The sequence below is a fragment of the Eumetopias jubatus genome, unplaced genomic scaffold, assembly GCF_037043125.1.
Source record: "Eumetopias jubatus isolate StellerSeaLion01/CBP00866 unplaced genomic scaffold, mEumJub1_p1.0 scaffold_15, whole genome shotgun sequence".
Classification (NCBI taxonomy): Eukaryota; Metazoa; Chordata; class Mammalia; order Carnivora; family Otariidae; genus Eumetopias; species Eumetopias jubatus.
The window spans coordinates 73,506,484-73,520,548 of record NW_028274821.1 but is presented as its reverse complement, the minus strand read 5'-3'; the positions used below and the strand labels follow the sequence as shown (position 1 = coordinate 73,520,548).

The following is a 14,065-nucleotide window of genomic DNA, read 5'->3' as shown; positions in this document are numbered from 1 at the left end:
AGAAACAACCACATGTTCCAGCATTTGGAAATTTTTCAGCCAGTGCATTCCCTGAGGCTTTAAGGGTGGGAATGCAGTTCCCACAAAGAAAAGAGGTGCTTTTATCTGAAGAATGGAGATGTGCAAGCCTCCTAGACAGGCTTAGAAATAGCTTCCAGAATCCACTGGTTTCAGCAGCTGTTTGATAAGATTAGCAAACACTCTAACTGGGTAGAAGAAATGGCCGAAGAGCTGGCTACTGTGATGAAGTTAACAGGAAGGATTTTGCTTTGGAAATAGAATCTAAGTGGCTTTTGGTAGTGCCTTCTTTACCCTCCTCAGCCTGAGAACCAGTGTTGAAAGAGAGCTCAAACCTTTGAATTCATACTATTGGAAGGCTCTGGAGATAAGAGAGAAGCCCACTGTTTTTTTAAAACGCTGAAGGCAATTCTGATATAAATATCTACATGTCATGCACTCACCTCTGGCAGTCCCTTTTTGCAAAAATGTCGGAGACTGCCATCTCAGAAAGTAATTTGGAGAGAACTAGGATCCAGATTAGTCCTGAACTTGTTCCAGTTCATCTGTGCCAAGCAACTGCCCCATTCTCACCTTTGCTCAGGGAGGAATTCTGCTATTTACCTTATGCAGATTGCCCCTAAAAGAGCTTTGTGATGACTACCAGGGAGCCAGCAGTTGGCTTGAGGGGAAATGCAGAGGCCTGGGTTTCCTTGCTTGAGCCTTGCTACTCAACAGCCTAATGTCTTTGAAATTGTGTTTAACTTGGCTGGTTCTCAATTGCCTCTTACCAAGATCTCTCAGATCCCTTCCAGCCACAAAGTACTGGCTCTTTGATTTCTTGAGTCACAAAGCAAGGTCATTTGATATGCGTGAGATGATCACAAACTGTATTCACAGAACACTTTTCAGTCATAGGGGTGAAACCCCTGAGTCATTAGTGACCATTCCCCTTTCCCTTTCAGCCCACATTTTACACCTAGGGTGTGCCCATCTCATGTCTGGATTCACGCCCTGAGCATAGGCCTTTATAGCTGTAGCATAGATGACTGGCAGAGCCTCCTTCTTCCTCTCCCACCATGGTGTTCAGGGGCTCCTTCACTCCAGCCTACACGTCTAACTCCTATTTCTAAACTGTAGCTCTAATTTGATTACTTCCCCTGGTGGTTCTTCCAGAGTTCTCTATTAACGTTTTAGACTGGTTTCTAAGGCCTCGGTTTGACACCAGCTTACCCTTCTGGTTGCCTCTCATCTTCTCCATTCAAGGTGATGTGTCTGCTCTTCTCTGGTTATGGTCCTTGCTTACTTTCCTTAGTGTCTTTGTTCATACAATTAACCTATTTATTTCTACCTGGCTTGCCCTATGACCTTCCTGTAATCTCTGTTTATTAGCTTATTACAATCCCACCTGTTTGTCAAGGTTAAAATCAAATGGTATGTCCTCCATGAAGCTTTTTTCATTTCCTCAGTGGGGCAGGATCTCTCTCTCTCTCCCTCCCTCCCTCTCTTTTAGCCATTCTGCCATACCATAGTGCAACTGGTGCACTTGTCTTTTCTTGCTAGATTGCATACCCCTGAGGGAGAGCATTTGAAGAAGGGGGGCAGTGCCTGGTGCACATTGGTACCTAATCAGAATTTAGCGAATTGGGTTGGAGGATTACTGGTCAACCAGCAGTAGAGTCGGATGAAAAATGAAGCACAGTAAGTGCAATACTTAAGTGAACCAGAGAAGATGGAAGCCTAGTGTGTATGTATGTGTTTGTATATGCTGTGCACTTGTATGTATACACACATACACAAACACACACGCATACTTTAACCCTTCATCATTGTGGCTGGCCTCACAAATTCCTGGCCACTGGTATACACCCACCTTCTCTCAGTTACTCATTCAAAGGCTATACTAAGTGTTGCTGAGAAAGGATTTGAAGAATTAAGGTCCCGAGTAGGGAGATTATCCAGATGGACCTGACCTTCACATGAGCCCTTTAAATCTGGATCTAGAGGTCAGAAACAGGAGATTGGAGATTCAAAGGCGAGATGGATCCGACATGAATAAGGGTTTCTCCTGCTGTCTTTGAAGGTGGAGGGAACCCACATGGCAGGAATGTGGGTGGCCAGTAGGAGCTGAGTGGCTGATAGCTGGCAGCTAGTAAGAATATGGGGACCTCAGCCCCACATCTGCAAAGAATTTGGAAGCAGATTCTTTCCCAGAGGCTCCAGAGGGAAATGCAGCCCACTTGACACATTGATTTCAGCCTTGGAAGACGCTGAGCAGAGGACCCAGTCACAATGTGCCTGAACTCCTGGCCCACAGAACTGCGAGCTAATGAGTGGGGACTAGCTGCTAAGCTGCACTAGAAAATGAATTCAAAAATGTTGCTGATTCATCAGGTGTTACATATCTCTAAATTAATCTCTTACTTTGATCTCCTTTGTCATTACCCACTCTGCATAGAACTCAAGTGAGGAGACCTTAGGATAGCGGAAGAAGAATTTAACATGCTAACTAGACGTCATGGTGCAAATTATTTGTACCTTTTGGAGAACAGGATTATCGCTTTCAGGAAGTGACCCTGCTCATATAAATTCATGAAAAAATGTCGACAGCCACAGGAAGTTCTCAGGCTGTCCGGAAGCTTGAAAGTAGGCATGGAGTCTTCCTAACTTGCTCTTCAGCACCTGTGGTATTTGCATTAGTGGAAGAGTTAAAAGATAAGCCCAGAGAAGCCCTGTCACGCCTCACGAACACTGTACCTCCTCTGGGAGCCACCCTGAAGAGAAAGGCAGCTTTTAACCTAATGGATTTACTCTCTCCAAAAATGAGTCACTGTGATATAACACATGATTCACTTGAGTTTCCAAAAGAATATTCTACAAGTGATTCAGAAAAAAAATAAGCATGATTTTATAAAGCATGAAACCGTGAAAGGAAGGTAACCAGAAGACAGCAAAGCTCTAAAAAATGTAATTCGAATTGGCCAGTTGTAAATTTTCTCAGTGAGGAATTAACTGGGAAAATCCCTAAAGAAATCTTGTGTGGCTACACTGTAAGGGTTCTGGGTTGGACGGACTCAGATTTTCACAGAGTACATACACAAAGTAGACCAAGAGACCTACACCAGCAAGAATCATGCCTGAAGCCAAAACCCAAGTCATGTTATGCAGAATAATTAAAAAGAAAAAGGTGATTTTCCAATATTTACATCTAGAGTAAGGAATAGTTGGGTAGGCCCATTGCTTGGGGTGAATGATGTCCTGCTGGTGGATGGTCAGGAGAAAGGTCCATCAACTCCAACTTTGCTTCTGTCCTGTTGGTTTGGGGGGGTACATTTTAAAAGCAAGAGAAGAGCTAACTGCTTCATATAAATTAATGCCTTCTGACCTGGATGAAGCACATTCTAGCAGGTTCATACAATTTGCAAGTGAGATGGTGAACAACTGCAGGTGATCTTTAAGAAATCTTGAAGAGCAAACTTAAGTCGACCAGAGATGAGCAAAGAACGTGGAACTTTGTATGAGGAAGACAGAGTTTGCAAAGTGTAGTTGATGATAACTTGCAGTCAAGGGCCAGGCAAGATCTTTTAGGAGGTGGCTCTGTGGTAGAAAGAGCAGATCCCAGCAGTGAGCATTATGGTTTCTGCATTAATAAATACAGTTAGACAATTTGTACCTGCTTGAGATATTTTAGATAAGGATTAATTTACCCTTTGTTCTGACTCTTCTAGGTTTCCATTTAAGTCTTTAATCTGTCTGGATTTTATTTTGGCATATATAGTATAAGCTCTAATGATCAAAATCACTTTATTCTAAATGGTCAGCCAGTTTTCTCAACACGAATTATGAATAATATGTCATTTCCCCTAATGACTTGAAACAGTAACAAACAACAATAATGAACCATAGCTGACATTTGCCAGTTGCCTACTGTGTCCAGGGCACAGTCCTAACAGGACTTAGCTCATTTATTTCTCACAATAACCCTATAAGGTGGGTACTATTATTATCATTCCCGTGTTACTAGATCATCCCTCAGTGGGGCAATTGAGGCACAGAATGGCTGAATAACTTGTCCAGAGTCCACAGTTAGGATGTTCAGATACAGACTTGGACAACCTGACTTGGAAATTATTTGATATACATGGGTTTGTTTCTACACTATTTTGTTCCAGTATGTTCATCCCGATGCTGATACTGCACTGTTTTAATAGGTAGTCATTCAAGTCACTCCCCCAGTTTTTTTCTCTACTAATTTCTAGTTTAACCACAGCTTCTCCTTCTATTCTGTAGTATGGCTTCTTAAAATGTCAAAGCCTTTTTCTTCTGAATCCTAAAGGTAGCCAAACAATATAAGCCATGTTTTTCTGGAAAGTCTCTTGACAACACTTTCTGAGGTAATGGGTTTTTCAGAGCTTTTTAGCAAGAAGTGTATTCCACGGCTGCTTCTGCTGGTGCCAGCTACCCTGTGACAGAATAGAACCAAACTGCTCTTAACCTGGTTGTGGAGATTGAACGGTACCTTCCTGCAACTCTCTACAACAGTGGAATGGTTTTAAAGTGGTGCTGTCCAATATGGTAGCAACCAGCCACATGAGGCTACTGCGCACTTGAAGTGTGTACTTGAAATTGAGCACTTGAGATGATAATGATTGAGAAACTGAATTTTTAATTTAATTTAGTTTAAACCTAAATTAGTACTAATTTAGGTTTAAACAGCCACATTGAGACCAGTGGCTACTGTGTTGGATAGCGCAGATTTGGTGATGAGAGAGTTAAGGAGCAAGAACTCTTCTCGGATGAGTCTCATTTGCTGCCAGGGAAACGAGTCATCTCTGTTTCGAGGGTCTCACGTTCAGGGGCTACTGTTTTTCCTCTCAAGTCCCTCCTCCTTACTTAGCAGATCTTTGCTTTTGCTGTTTTCAGCTCCTCCTAGGCAGTACTGGATGCCCCATGGGGCAGACTAAGCATATGCCTGGGGCATCAGTAAAAGGAGGGTACCGAAAAGTGAAAAAATTTCATATTCTGACAATGACAACCATGACAAATTATCTGGCAAAATTTGGACTTAGTTGCACTTCCTTACACTTCTTCCATGGCTGGGCAGTGTTTTTCTTTTATAATTCTATATATGTAACATCAACCCCCAAGATCTTTTCAATGTCTGGTGGCACCATTGCATGCAGACCTTTGTTCTTTTAAAGAGGAACTATCCCATCATCATCAGCCTCTGCAGGAAAGGGCAGGGCCTGCACCCCTAACTCCTGAGGGGGAGCGTGACCTGCTCTGCTGTAGACAGGACTGGATTCAGATCTGCACTGGGAAAGCAGGGTGTTGTGGTTAAAAGCAAAGATGTTGAAGCCAGACAGCTCGGGTTTGGATCCTTACTCTGTTGTTTATTAGCTGTGTGATCATGGACAAGTTGCTGAACAACACCATGCCTCAGTCCCTCATCAGTAAAATGGGAATAATAATAGTACTCAGTGTGTTATTAAGCCAGGCACTATTATTGTAATACCTGGTACTATTATTATAGTACTCACTAGGTAGTTAGGAGAAGTCATTAGAACAGTGTTTGGCATATCGTAAGTGCTAAATAAGTTGTTTGTAATTTAAAATGAGACCTTTGGTGTAGAACATGATGCTCTGATTCAGTCACTTGGCCCAAATGTGCAACTCAAGTGTGGGTGTTTTTCAGTCTATAGCAAAGGATCTCCCTGCAGTCAACATATGTTACACCCCCAAATAGAACATATGTATGTCTTTCAGAGAGCTTTTACATTAATTTTCTTTAAAAAAAAAAAAGATTTTATTTATTTGAGAGAGAAGGCACGCATGTGCGCAAGTTAGGGGAGAGGCAGAGGCAGAGGGAGAAGCAGACTCCCCACTGAGCAGGGAGCCCGATGCTGGGCTCGATCCCAGGATCCCAGGATCATGACCTGAGCCAAAGGCAGACACTTAACCGACTGAGCCACCCAGGTGCCCTACATTAATTTTCTTACTTTATCCTCAAGGCAACCTGCTGAGCAGAGCGAGGAGGTACTATCCTTGTTGGTGTGTTGGGAAAATGACAGATGACTCCATCCATCAGAGAGGATTCATTTGCTATATTTGCCCATTGGAGCTACCTATCACTTCTGGAGCAAAAGTCCAGGATGACTTCTTCCTCAATGCAAAGGAAAACTGCCCATAAAAGCTTTCAGTGCAGTTGACTGAGAGAGGACCAATACGAGCAACACAATCCACCGTATTTGTATGCACAGCAAGATGACCTTTTTTATCCCTTGTAACTTGAATGTGGCCTTCGTTTCCATTTCCTTTCAGAAATACCCCGGGACTGTGTTTTCCTTAGGTCCTACACCCTCAGGGCTGACTCAGGGGACACAGAGGCACTCTGGGCATTCTTGGGATGGTTTGTTAAATGGGGCTAAGCTCTGGGTTAGACTGGAGTGAGCACAGGTGCACGTGTGCCTCCCAGGAGGGCCATGATTGTGTGCTGTGGGCTCAATGTGTGGTTTTGTCCCGCAGATTCGTCATTCATGCTGCAGCAGATGCTGGGCGTCGGGCTGGGCTCCATGGCCGTTGTGATTGTTCTCGCATTCCTCTCCTTCTCAGCCGTGTGGTATGTGAGACTGTCATTTTTGAGAAATGAGTGGAATGGTGGAAGGATGGGGTTGGAGTCATGAAGAACAGCTGGGATTGAAGAGGGTCAAAGGGGCTGTGGGTAGAGGTCATCCTGGGCTCAGCACTCAGCAGGTGAGAAGTATGAGTAGCTCTACATCTCAGGACGGGGCGGGGGGTGCCCTTCTGGTGCAGAAAAGGAGCAGGGTCAGTGATGGCTGCCCTGGCTACTCACAGAGTGGTGGATGATCTACCACGCTGCTTCCCGTGAGGGTACGTAAGCTGCGCATACAGATGCACCAAGGGAAAACCAAAGTGTGTCAATGGACTCTTTTTCTCCTCCATGTCTAGATTGCAGATGGGCGCTACGTGTGGGGGATGCAGTGCTGCTGGGGCAGGTGTTATGACAGCTTCTCAGGTGCCTGCCTACACAGAGGCCCCGTGTGGCTTCCATCCAGGTGGTCTGGGTCTGCAACTTTTTCCATCCCCAGCTTGGCCCCATTTCTGGATTCAAGATGGTGAATACCTCTGTGGAACCCCCACCAAGAGGAGGAAACTCAGGAATTGCTGACATCTTTTCTGCCTACTACACAACCAGTTCTGTGTCCGTGTACTTGAGACCCTTGATAGATACTGTAATATTGACCACAGGCTACAGATCATGTGGGTTGGACCTTTGTCTTCCTCTGAGTGATTCCTGAGAGTCAGCTCTTCTGGAAATTGAATGCAAGAGAGTCTCTGCACCTTCCTTTATAGCATCTCTGGATTAATTTGGAACCATCATTTTACAATGAGCAATGAGATGGACTTAAGTTTGGGCTAGAATTTGCCTTTATGAAGGAGGTCATCGAAAAGGATAGAGATCATTGACAGAGGCAACTTGTCAAACATTTTAGAAGCAACCCCTTTCCTATAATTAATTGACATACTAATAGAAAGTATACTAACCTGGCCACTCCAGTAAGTTCCCTGCAATGTCAGGCAGCGTTGCTTTGATACAGATCCATGGGTCTTACAGGTATTCAAAAGCCATAAGTTTTCATTCAAATAAAAATATTCTGTTAATTTAGACAGTTCTTCTCTTCCACACCAAAGTTTATAGCAGTCTTGGCTAACTTTTTTCATTACTCTCTCTTAAAAATGCCCTTGTCTTCCTTTAGATTTGGTGCTCATGTAGTAACAATGGGCTGAAACACTGTCAAGTCCATGCCCAGCCCATGTGTTTGCAGGGAAGGGGGAAGAATGTGAGTGATGTGATCTTCCCCTTTACCTACAGCCTCAGTGACTATGGCTGTTACTTTATCATGAACCATGACACATTAGATGTAAGCTGTCCTGGGCCCGCTCTCAACTTGCTGAATTTACAGATGGGCGTATTAGATTGGACTTTTAAAGCCTGAATCGGTGTTTTTTAACTTTCCTCCCTAACTGATGGCGTGACTCCAAGGCTCAGTAAGAAACGAGTGGAGCAGAGGCATGTGGCTCTCCTAGGCAACAATGGTATTCTCCCTCTTCTCCCTCTTTCGAGGCCTGGAGAATAAAAAGCTTGGGGGAGGCAAGCAGGGGACAGTTCTAGTATATGACCTTCGGGCGCAGTGTATATGAACGTGGCCCTGGAATTGTGCAGGGTTGTAGTCCTGCAGAAGAGGGACAGTGTTCCTGACGGGGTGGGTGGGCGGCTCTGTTCTCTCCCCGCTAGCTCACTGGGCATTCGTTGAGGGTCAGATCTGAGTGGTCTGGGCTGGTGGGCAGAGGAGGAAACGAGAGGAACAATAGAAACAGGTGGAAACTGTCTGTGAAGCTGCCCTGCCCTGGGAGACCTGGCTCCAAGTATATCCCCTCAACTGGGGAGAGTCAGAGAGAGGGAAGTGATATCCTGACACTTGGGTGTTCAGGGACAGCTGTTAGCCCCAGGCCCCATCAGCATTCGGCAGTATTCGGAATAATTGTCCTTTGTCCTCTGAGGCACCATCTCGGACTATAACCTAGGATCAGCATTTAGAACCTTTCATGCTCTCATCTTAGGTGACTTACAGAGTCGAGCTCTCAAAAGACTAATACACATAGCTTTCTGCTTTTAATTTTTATATGCAACTATTCAAGCTCATAGTATTTTCACAGTCTTTGAATGAAATTTGGAATCATTACACATTATCGTGGTTAGTGTAGGGTAGGGTCTCTGATGAGTAAGGATTTTCCTGGAAGCCTCCTCTATCCAAAAGAGAATCTGAACTCCCATTATTATTATCATTATTATTTTACTGGTTCTGTAAACACCATATGTTTCTGCAGCCCCCTTAACTTCCAGCTTTAGAATTAGCTGCCAAAGAAGTTCCTGTGGTCCACAGGGGAGCTTAGCAAAATTGTCATTGAAAGGAAGAAATCCCACTTGCTTAGTATCAGAAGCTTCTAGTTAAAGTAACTCACTAAATATTGAGTAAAATATTACGTAAAATGTACTTGTGGGTATAGTGTGGAAGTACAGAACAGTTTATGAAAGAATACTAAAATAACAAAAACACGGACTTTTTCACTGCCTATGAATGTTCTAAATGACAGCCCAGAGTTGCTCAGTAGTATTACTTAACAAGAGCAGGTGCTGAGCATTGGCAAGAGGATGTGCCATCTTTCTGCAGTTCTAATTGTTTTCTCATAAACTTGAGGACATCCAGAAGTTCTCTAAATTCGCGTGGTAGCTTTGCCACAAGACTGTTCTTTTTTTCCCAAGCCAATTCATGGTTAAGGTGGGGAGGGCATCTCAGGAGAGCGATAGTGGGTCTTCCTGGGAGAACGCAGGGTCTGTTTGTCGAAGGACTGGTAGGGCAGCGCTCGGAGTTGGGTTTGCATGCCACTACATAAAGCTAGGTCCAAGCTGGGGGTGGAGGAAGGATCTTTCCCTTATTAACTGTCTTGGGGACAGTGTGTCAAGTTGAGCTCTGAGACCCGGCTGTGTGCTCCCTTCTAGATGAAGAGTCAAAACTGGGGGTTGCCCAGCTAGGGGGCTGATTATTCCCTGGCTGATTTGTGTGTGTGCATTTCTGTAGTTTTGATTTATCTCATTGGAGGTTTTGTTTACACACATTCTTCCATCCCCTCCTCACGACAGTTGTGGATGGTGGGAAGGTCAGCGGTTACCCCATTTTCCCCACTTTAGACTGGAGAAATGGGTTCAGACAGGTATGTGACCTGAATTTTGGGGTCAAATCTTCTGACTGCAAGTCTAGTCTTCATTCCTGGAATTGGACAGGCCTTGAGCTAACCTTTGAACAGCCGTTTTGGTTTTGGGGAGAATCAGGTCTTTGCATTGCCTACACACACACACACACACACACACACACACACACACACACACACACACACACACACACACATACACATTTGAACCATTGTCCTTAACTACTGTAACACAGGCCTTTTTATATCTATGTTTTCACTATATGGTATCTCCCCGCCCCTCCATCACTTCTAGAAGAGAACACAAACTACCAAACAGATGGAAGTTAATTAGGGGAAATACGTAATAGCCCATCTCTGACTCAAGACCTGAAATTGTAGCTGGGCACTTAACCAAGACCAGAGCAGAAGTGATTATCTTGCAATTCCACATTAGCTTGGAATCAAGTTAATATTTAAATTGATTTTAAAGGAAGTAAAAAAGAATTCTCAGTGCTCCCTTCTTATTGCTAACCTCACATTCAGATTTTCTAAGCCTTCTATTTTTCCATTCTATTCATCTGAGGGAAAACCAGTATCAGTAGTAGTAGTCAATCAAATAGTGTGTTAGGGGGCCTTCTGCCTGCCACAACCATTGTCACTGAACTGAAGTGCACGATATGGGAGAGGAAAGAGGGTGTGGCTTTTTCTGCGCCCAAGTTTGGGGGCGGGTGATACATTGAAGCAAATCAGTTAAAAAAAGCAGTGTGCTCATTGTTTGAGAAAGGGAATGAATGAATCATTTTGGTGCATATCCATACTTTTTGGGCACAACTCAGGGTTACCAGAGTGGGGTTCAACTACACATGTTTTGTACTATTGTTTCTTTCCTTCCTGGGCACATTTATTTATTTATTTTTTATGTCAATAGTGACTATGTTAAAAGTTTGTGCTGTAGCTTCTTTAACCAATACTCTTCTGTGCATGGTGCATTTAGAATGTTTCCAGACGTTTGCTATCCTTATACAATTCATATGTATGTAATTATCAAATTCCTGGGAATGAAATTGAAAATGATATACATTTTGTGTTTACTACATATTGTCAGAGGAATCTCAACAGAAAGTTTATACCAGTTGACATTTTCACCAGCAGAAAACCTCAAACACCACTGGGCACTGTTGACCTGTTTCATCTTGATTAATCTGATGGGTGAAAAATGATGACTCAGTGTTTTACTTGCATATCTCTATATTTGCATGTGGACTGGTCATTTGCAATTCTGTCTTGGTGAATTATTTTTTTTCTCAAGTACTTGGCTTGTCTTTTATTGATATGAAAAGCTCTTTGTATCATAGTAATTTTTTTCCTAGCTGTCATATTTTGTAAACAAATTTTCTAATTTATCATCTCCCTTTTGACCTTGTTTGTGTCAAACATTGCCACACAAAAACTTTACATTTGGATAGTCAAATTTATCAGTCTTTTCCTAATCTATTTTGCCTTTGGTGCCATGCTTGGAGGGACCTTCCAGTCTCAAGGTAATAAATCTAAATCAACAGTTTAAAAAAAAACAACACGTAAGTCTATAACCCATCTGAAATTTATTTTAGTATAAGGAGTGAGATTCGGGGGGTGGATCTTTTTTATTAAGTTGCTAAATGGTTTAGCCAGTTGTCCTATTAATATTCGTTGACTCTTTCCCCCAGTGATTTGAATTATATACTGAATCATATACCAAAGTCTATTTCTGAACGTTCCCCTTTGTTCTACTGATGTATTTCTGTGCCAATATCACCTGCTGTAATTTTAAAATAGGGTTTTTCATACCAAGTAAAAGTAAGTTACCACTCTTTCTGTTAATTCTCAGATTATCCTCAGCTTTTATTATGTATTTGTTCAGGGATACATATTTATTGTACATAAACTAAAGAATTATTTGGTCAGTTCCCCCCCTGAAATCTTAACATTTTTTTGGGGTGGGGGGAGATGTGTTAAATAATGAGTGCTCCCACCCCACAGCATGGTATGTGTCTCCATTTAATTTTTGTGTGTGTGCCCCTCTCTAGAGTATTCTAGTTTTTCAACTTACAAGGTAGTTTGTGCTTATTTTTATGTATGTCTAGGTATTTTATGTTTTGTTATCCTGGACTCTCGAGTCGCTGCCTCAGCTCCTGCCCCTGGAAGTGCCCTCTGCTCCATCACTGCAGCTTTCTTGCCCCGAAGTCCTAATTACTTTCCAAGGTATCTGCTGGACTTGTGGACACTCGCAGATCCTTGCCATGCCAAATGCAGGGCTGCCTGCTCTCACGGCTAGCTCCAGCCACAGACTAGTTTTCTTACTCATTTGACCTTTTGTCCTACCATTAGTGAAAGTGTAGCTCACGCCCAGGGTGGTTCTTACTTTTTTTTTGTCCTGCTGTCTGGCCTGACAGCCTCAGCTTCTTGACCCTTGAGTTTGTTAACCTTGGAATCAGTTACCAGGCCAGTGTGTCTTCCAAAGCTTTAGGGTACACAAGTCAGATTCTCTGAGTGTGGGGCTCCCTTGAAGTTTCTCTTTCCAGGCTTGCCCTGAGGAAGGTCTCCTTCCCCCCCCACCCGCCGCCGCCGCCGCCGCCGCCACTGTGGTGGGGGAATAGAAAATGCTCAGCACACCAATAGCTTTCTCCAAAGAACTCCTTTCTTTTGACCTTTTCCATTTAAAGCACTTTATATCCTGGATATTGGGCAAAGGGTCGCAAGACTATGGGAAAAACCTCCTTTTAGAATATGGAAGTACTTGCAACCTATTATTTTCAGGTTCTGGAACTTTGGTCAAAACAAAAAGAACAGTTTGGGGTCAGAGGATATGAGATTACAGCTCACAGAAAAGGAAATGCAAATGGCCCTTTTAAACATTAAAAAAAAAAAGATGCTCAACCTCACCTTTAAGAGAAATGCCAGTTAGTAAGATAACGTTTCTCACCTATCAATCTGAGGGAAATCCAAAAGTTTTAACAACTCACTCTCTTTTGAGGCACTCGAACACTGAGTGAGGGTACAGAATGGTACGACCTCTGTGGAAAGGAACAGGACCTGGCAATACTTACTTTGCCTTTGTCCCCAACCCTGTCAGTCCCACTTCTTGTGGGCTCCCCTGCACACGTTCAGAATGACACAGGAACAGAGTTACTCACTGTGACATCATTTATCGTCGCAAAAGCTGAGAAACAACCCCATGCCTCTCAGGAGGAAACCAGTTAAATGAACTATGATACTTCCTCATAACAGTGGAATATCATGCAGTCGTGAAAAAGGAATGAGGAAGAACTCTGTGCACTGATATGGAGAGATTTCTAAGATGTATTGCTCGTGTATATGGTATCCTATCTTATGTGTAGGACAGGAGAATGAAAATATGTATTCAGTCTCGCATAAACACTGGGATAATAATGAATTACTGCAAATGGTTACAAATAGAGCAAGGGAGAATGGGGTGGGATGGACAGGGTGAAGGGGAGTCTTTTGAGTGTTTATCTTCTCATTTTGTTTTGGTTTGAAACATAAGTATATTCAAAAACATAAAAATGAGGTTTCTTAAGAAAAAGTATGCCCTTTCACATCCAGTTACACATGGGTCAAATCAAAACCTGACAGGGACAGCGTGGCTTCCTTCTCAACCTAATCCGAGACACTGAGGATTTGGGTAGGGTTGGTTTAACTCCTTATTCCAAAATTGGTAGAGTATCCAGTGCTGTCTTTTACAATTTTGGCAAATTCTATGAGGGAGTAGAGGTGCTTGTGTTACATCCCTGGGATCAACTCTAGGGTCGAGTCTCTGCTTCCTCTGAACTGCTTCAGTGGACGGATCATCTCACTCTCCTGTGTGGGGTCCCTGTTCCACCCCCACTGACCCACCTGTAGAACTTGGCTCCTTCCCATGATTTCCACTCAAAGTCTTACTAAGGACTTTGGGCGTTTAGAGAACATGAAGAGAGAGTGTATCACTTTCCAGTTGATGCTGTCGCCAACTGTCACAAACTTGGTGGCTTACAACCACACACACATTTATTAATTTACCATTCTGGAAGTCACAAGTCTGTCATGAGTCTCTCTGGGCTGACGTCAACATATGGGCAGAACTGTGATGCTTCTGCAAGCTCTTGGGAGAATACATTTCTTTGCCTTTTCCAGCTGCTGGAGGCTGCCCACATTCTGTAGCTGTGGCCTTTCTTTGATCTTCAAAGCCGACTGTGGTGCATCTTCACATCACTCTCTGACTCTTGACTGGCTCCCCACCTCTTTCACTTATAAGGAT

At 43.3% G+C, this 14,065-nt stretch overlaps 1 protein-coding gene across 1 annotated transcript in view; it reads left to right on the top strand.

Annotated features, from left to right (window-relative positions):
• The window catches only part of SUSD1 (sushi domain containing 1), a 128,221-nt gene extending 120,537 nt beyond the window's left edge, over positions 1-7,684 (top strand). The window contains exons 19-21 of the mRNA XM_088018819.1: positions 6,009-6,033; positions 6,523-6,616; positions 6,967-7,684. Of these exons, the coding sequence (XP_087874945.1) occupies positions 6,009-6,033; positions 6,523-6,616; positions 6,967-7,137 (290 nt within the window). The 3' untranslated portion in view covers positions 7,138-7,684. The remainder of the gene's footprint in view (positions 1-6,008; positions 6,034-6,522; positions 6,617-6,966) is intronic.
• The last annotated feature ends 6,381 nt before the right edge of the window (positions 7,685-14,065 follow it).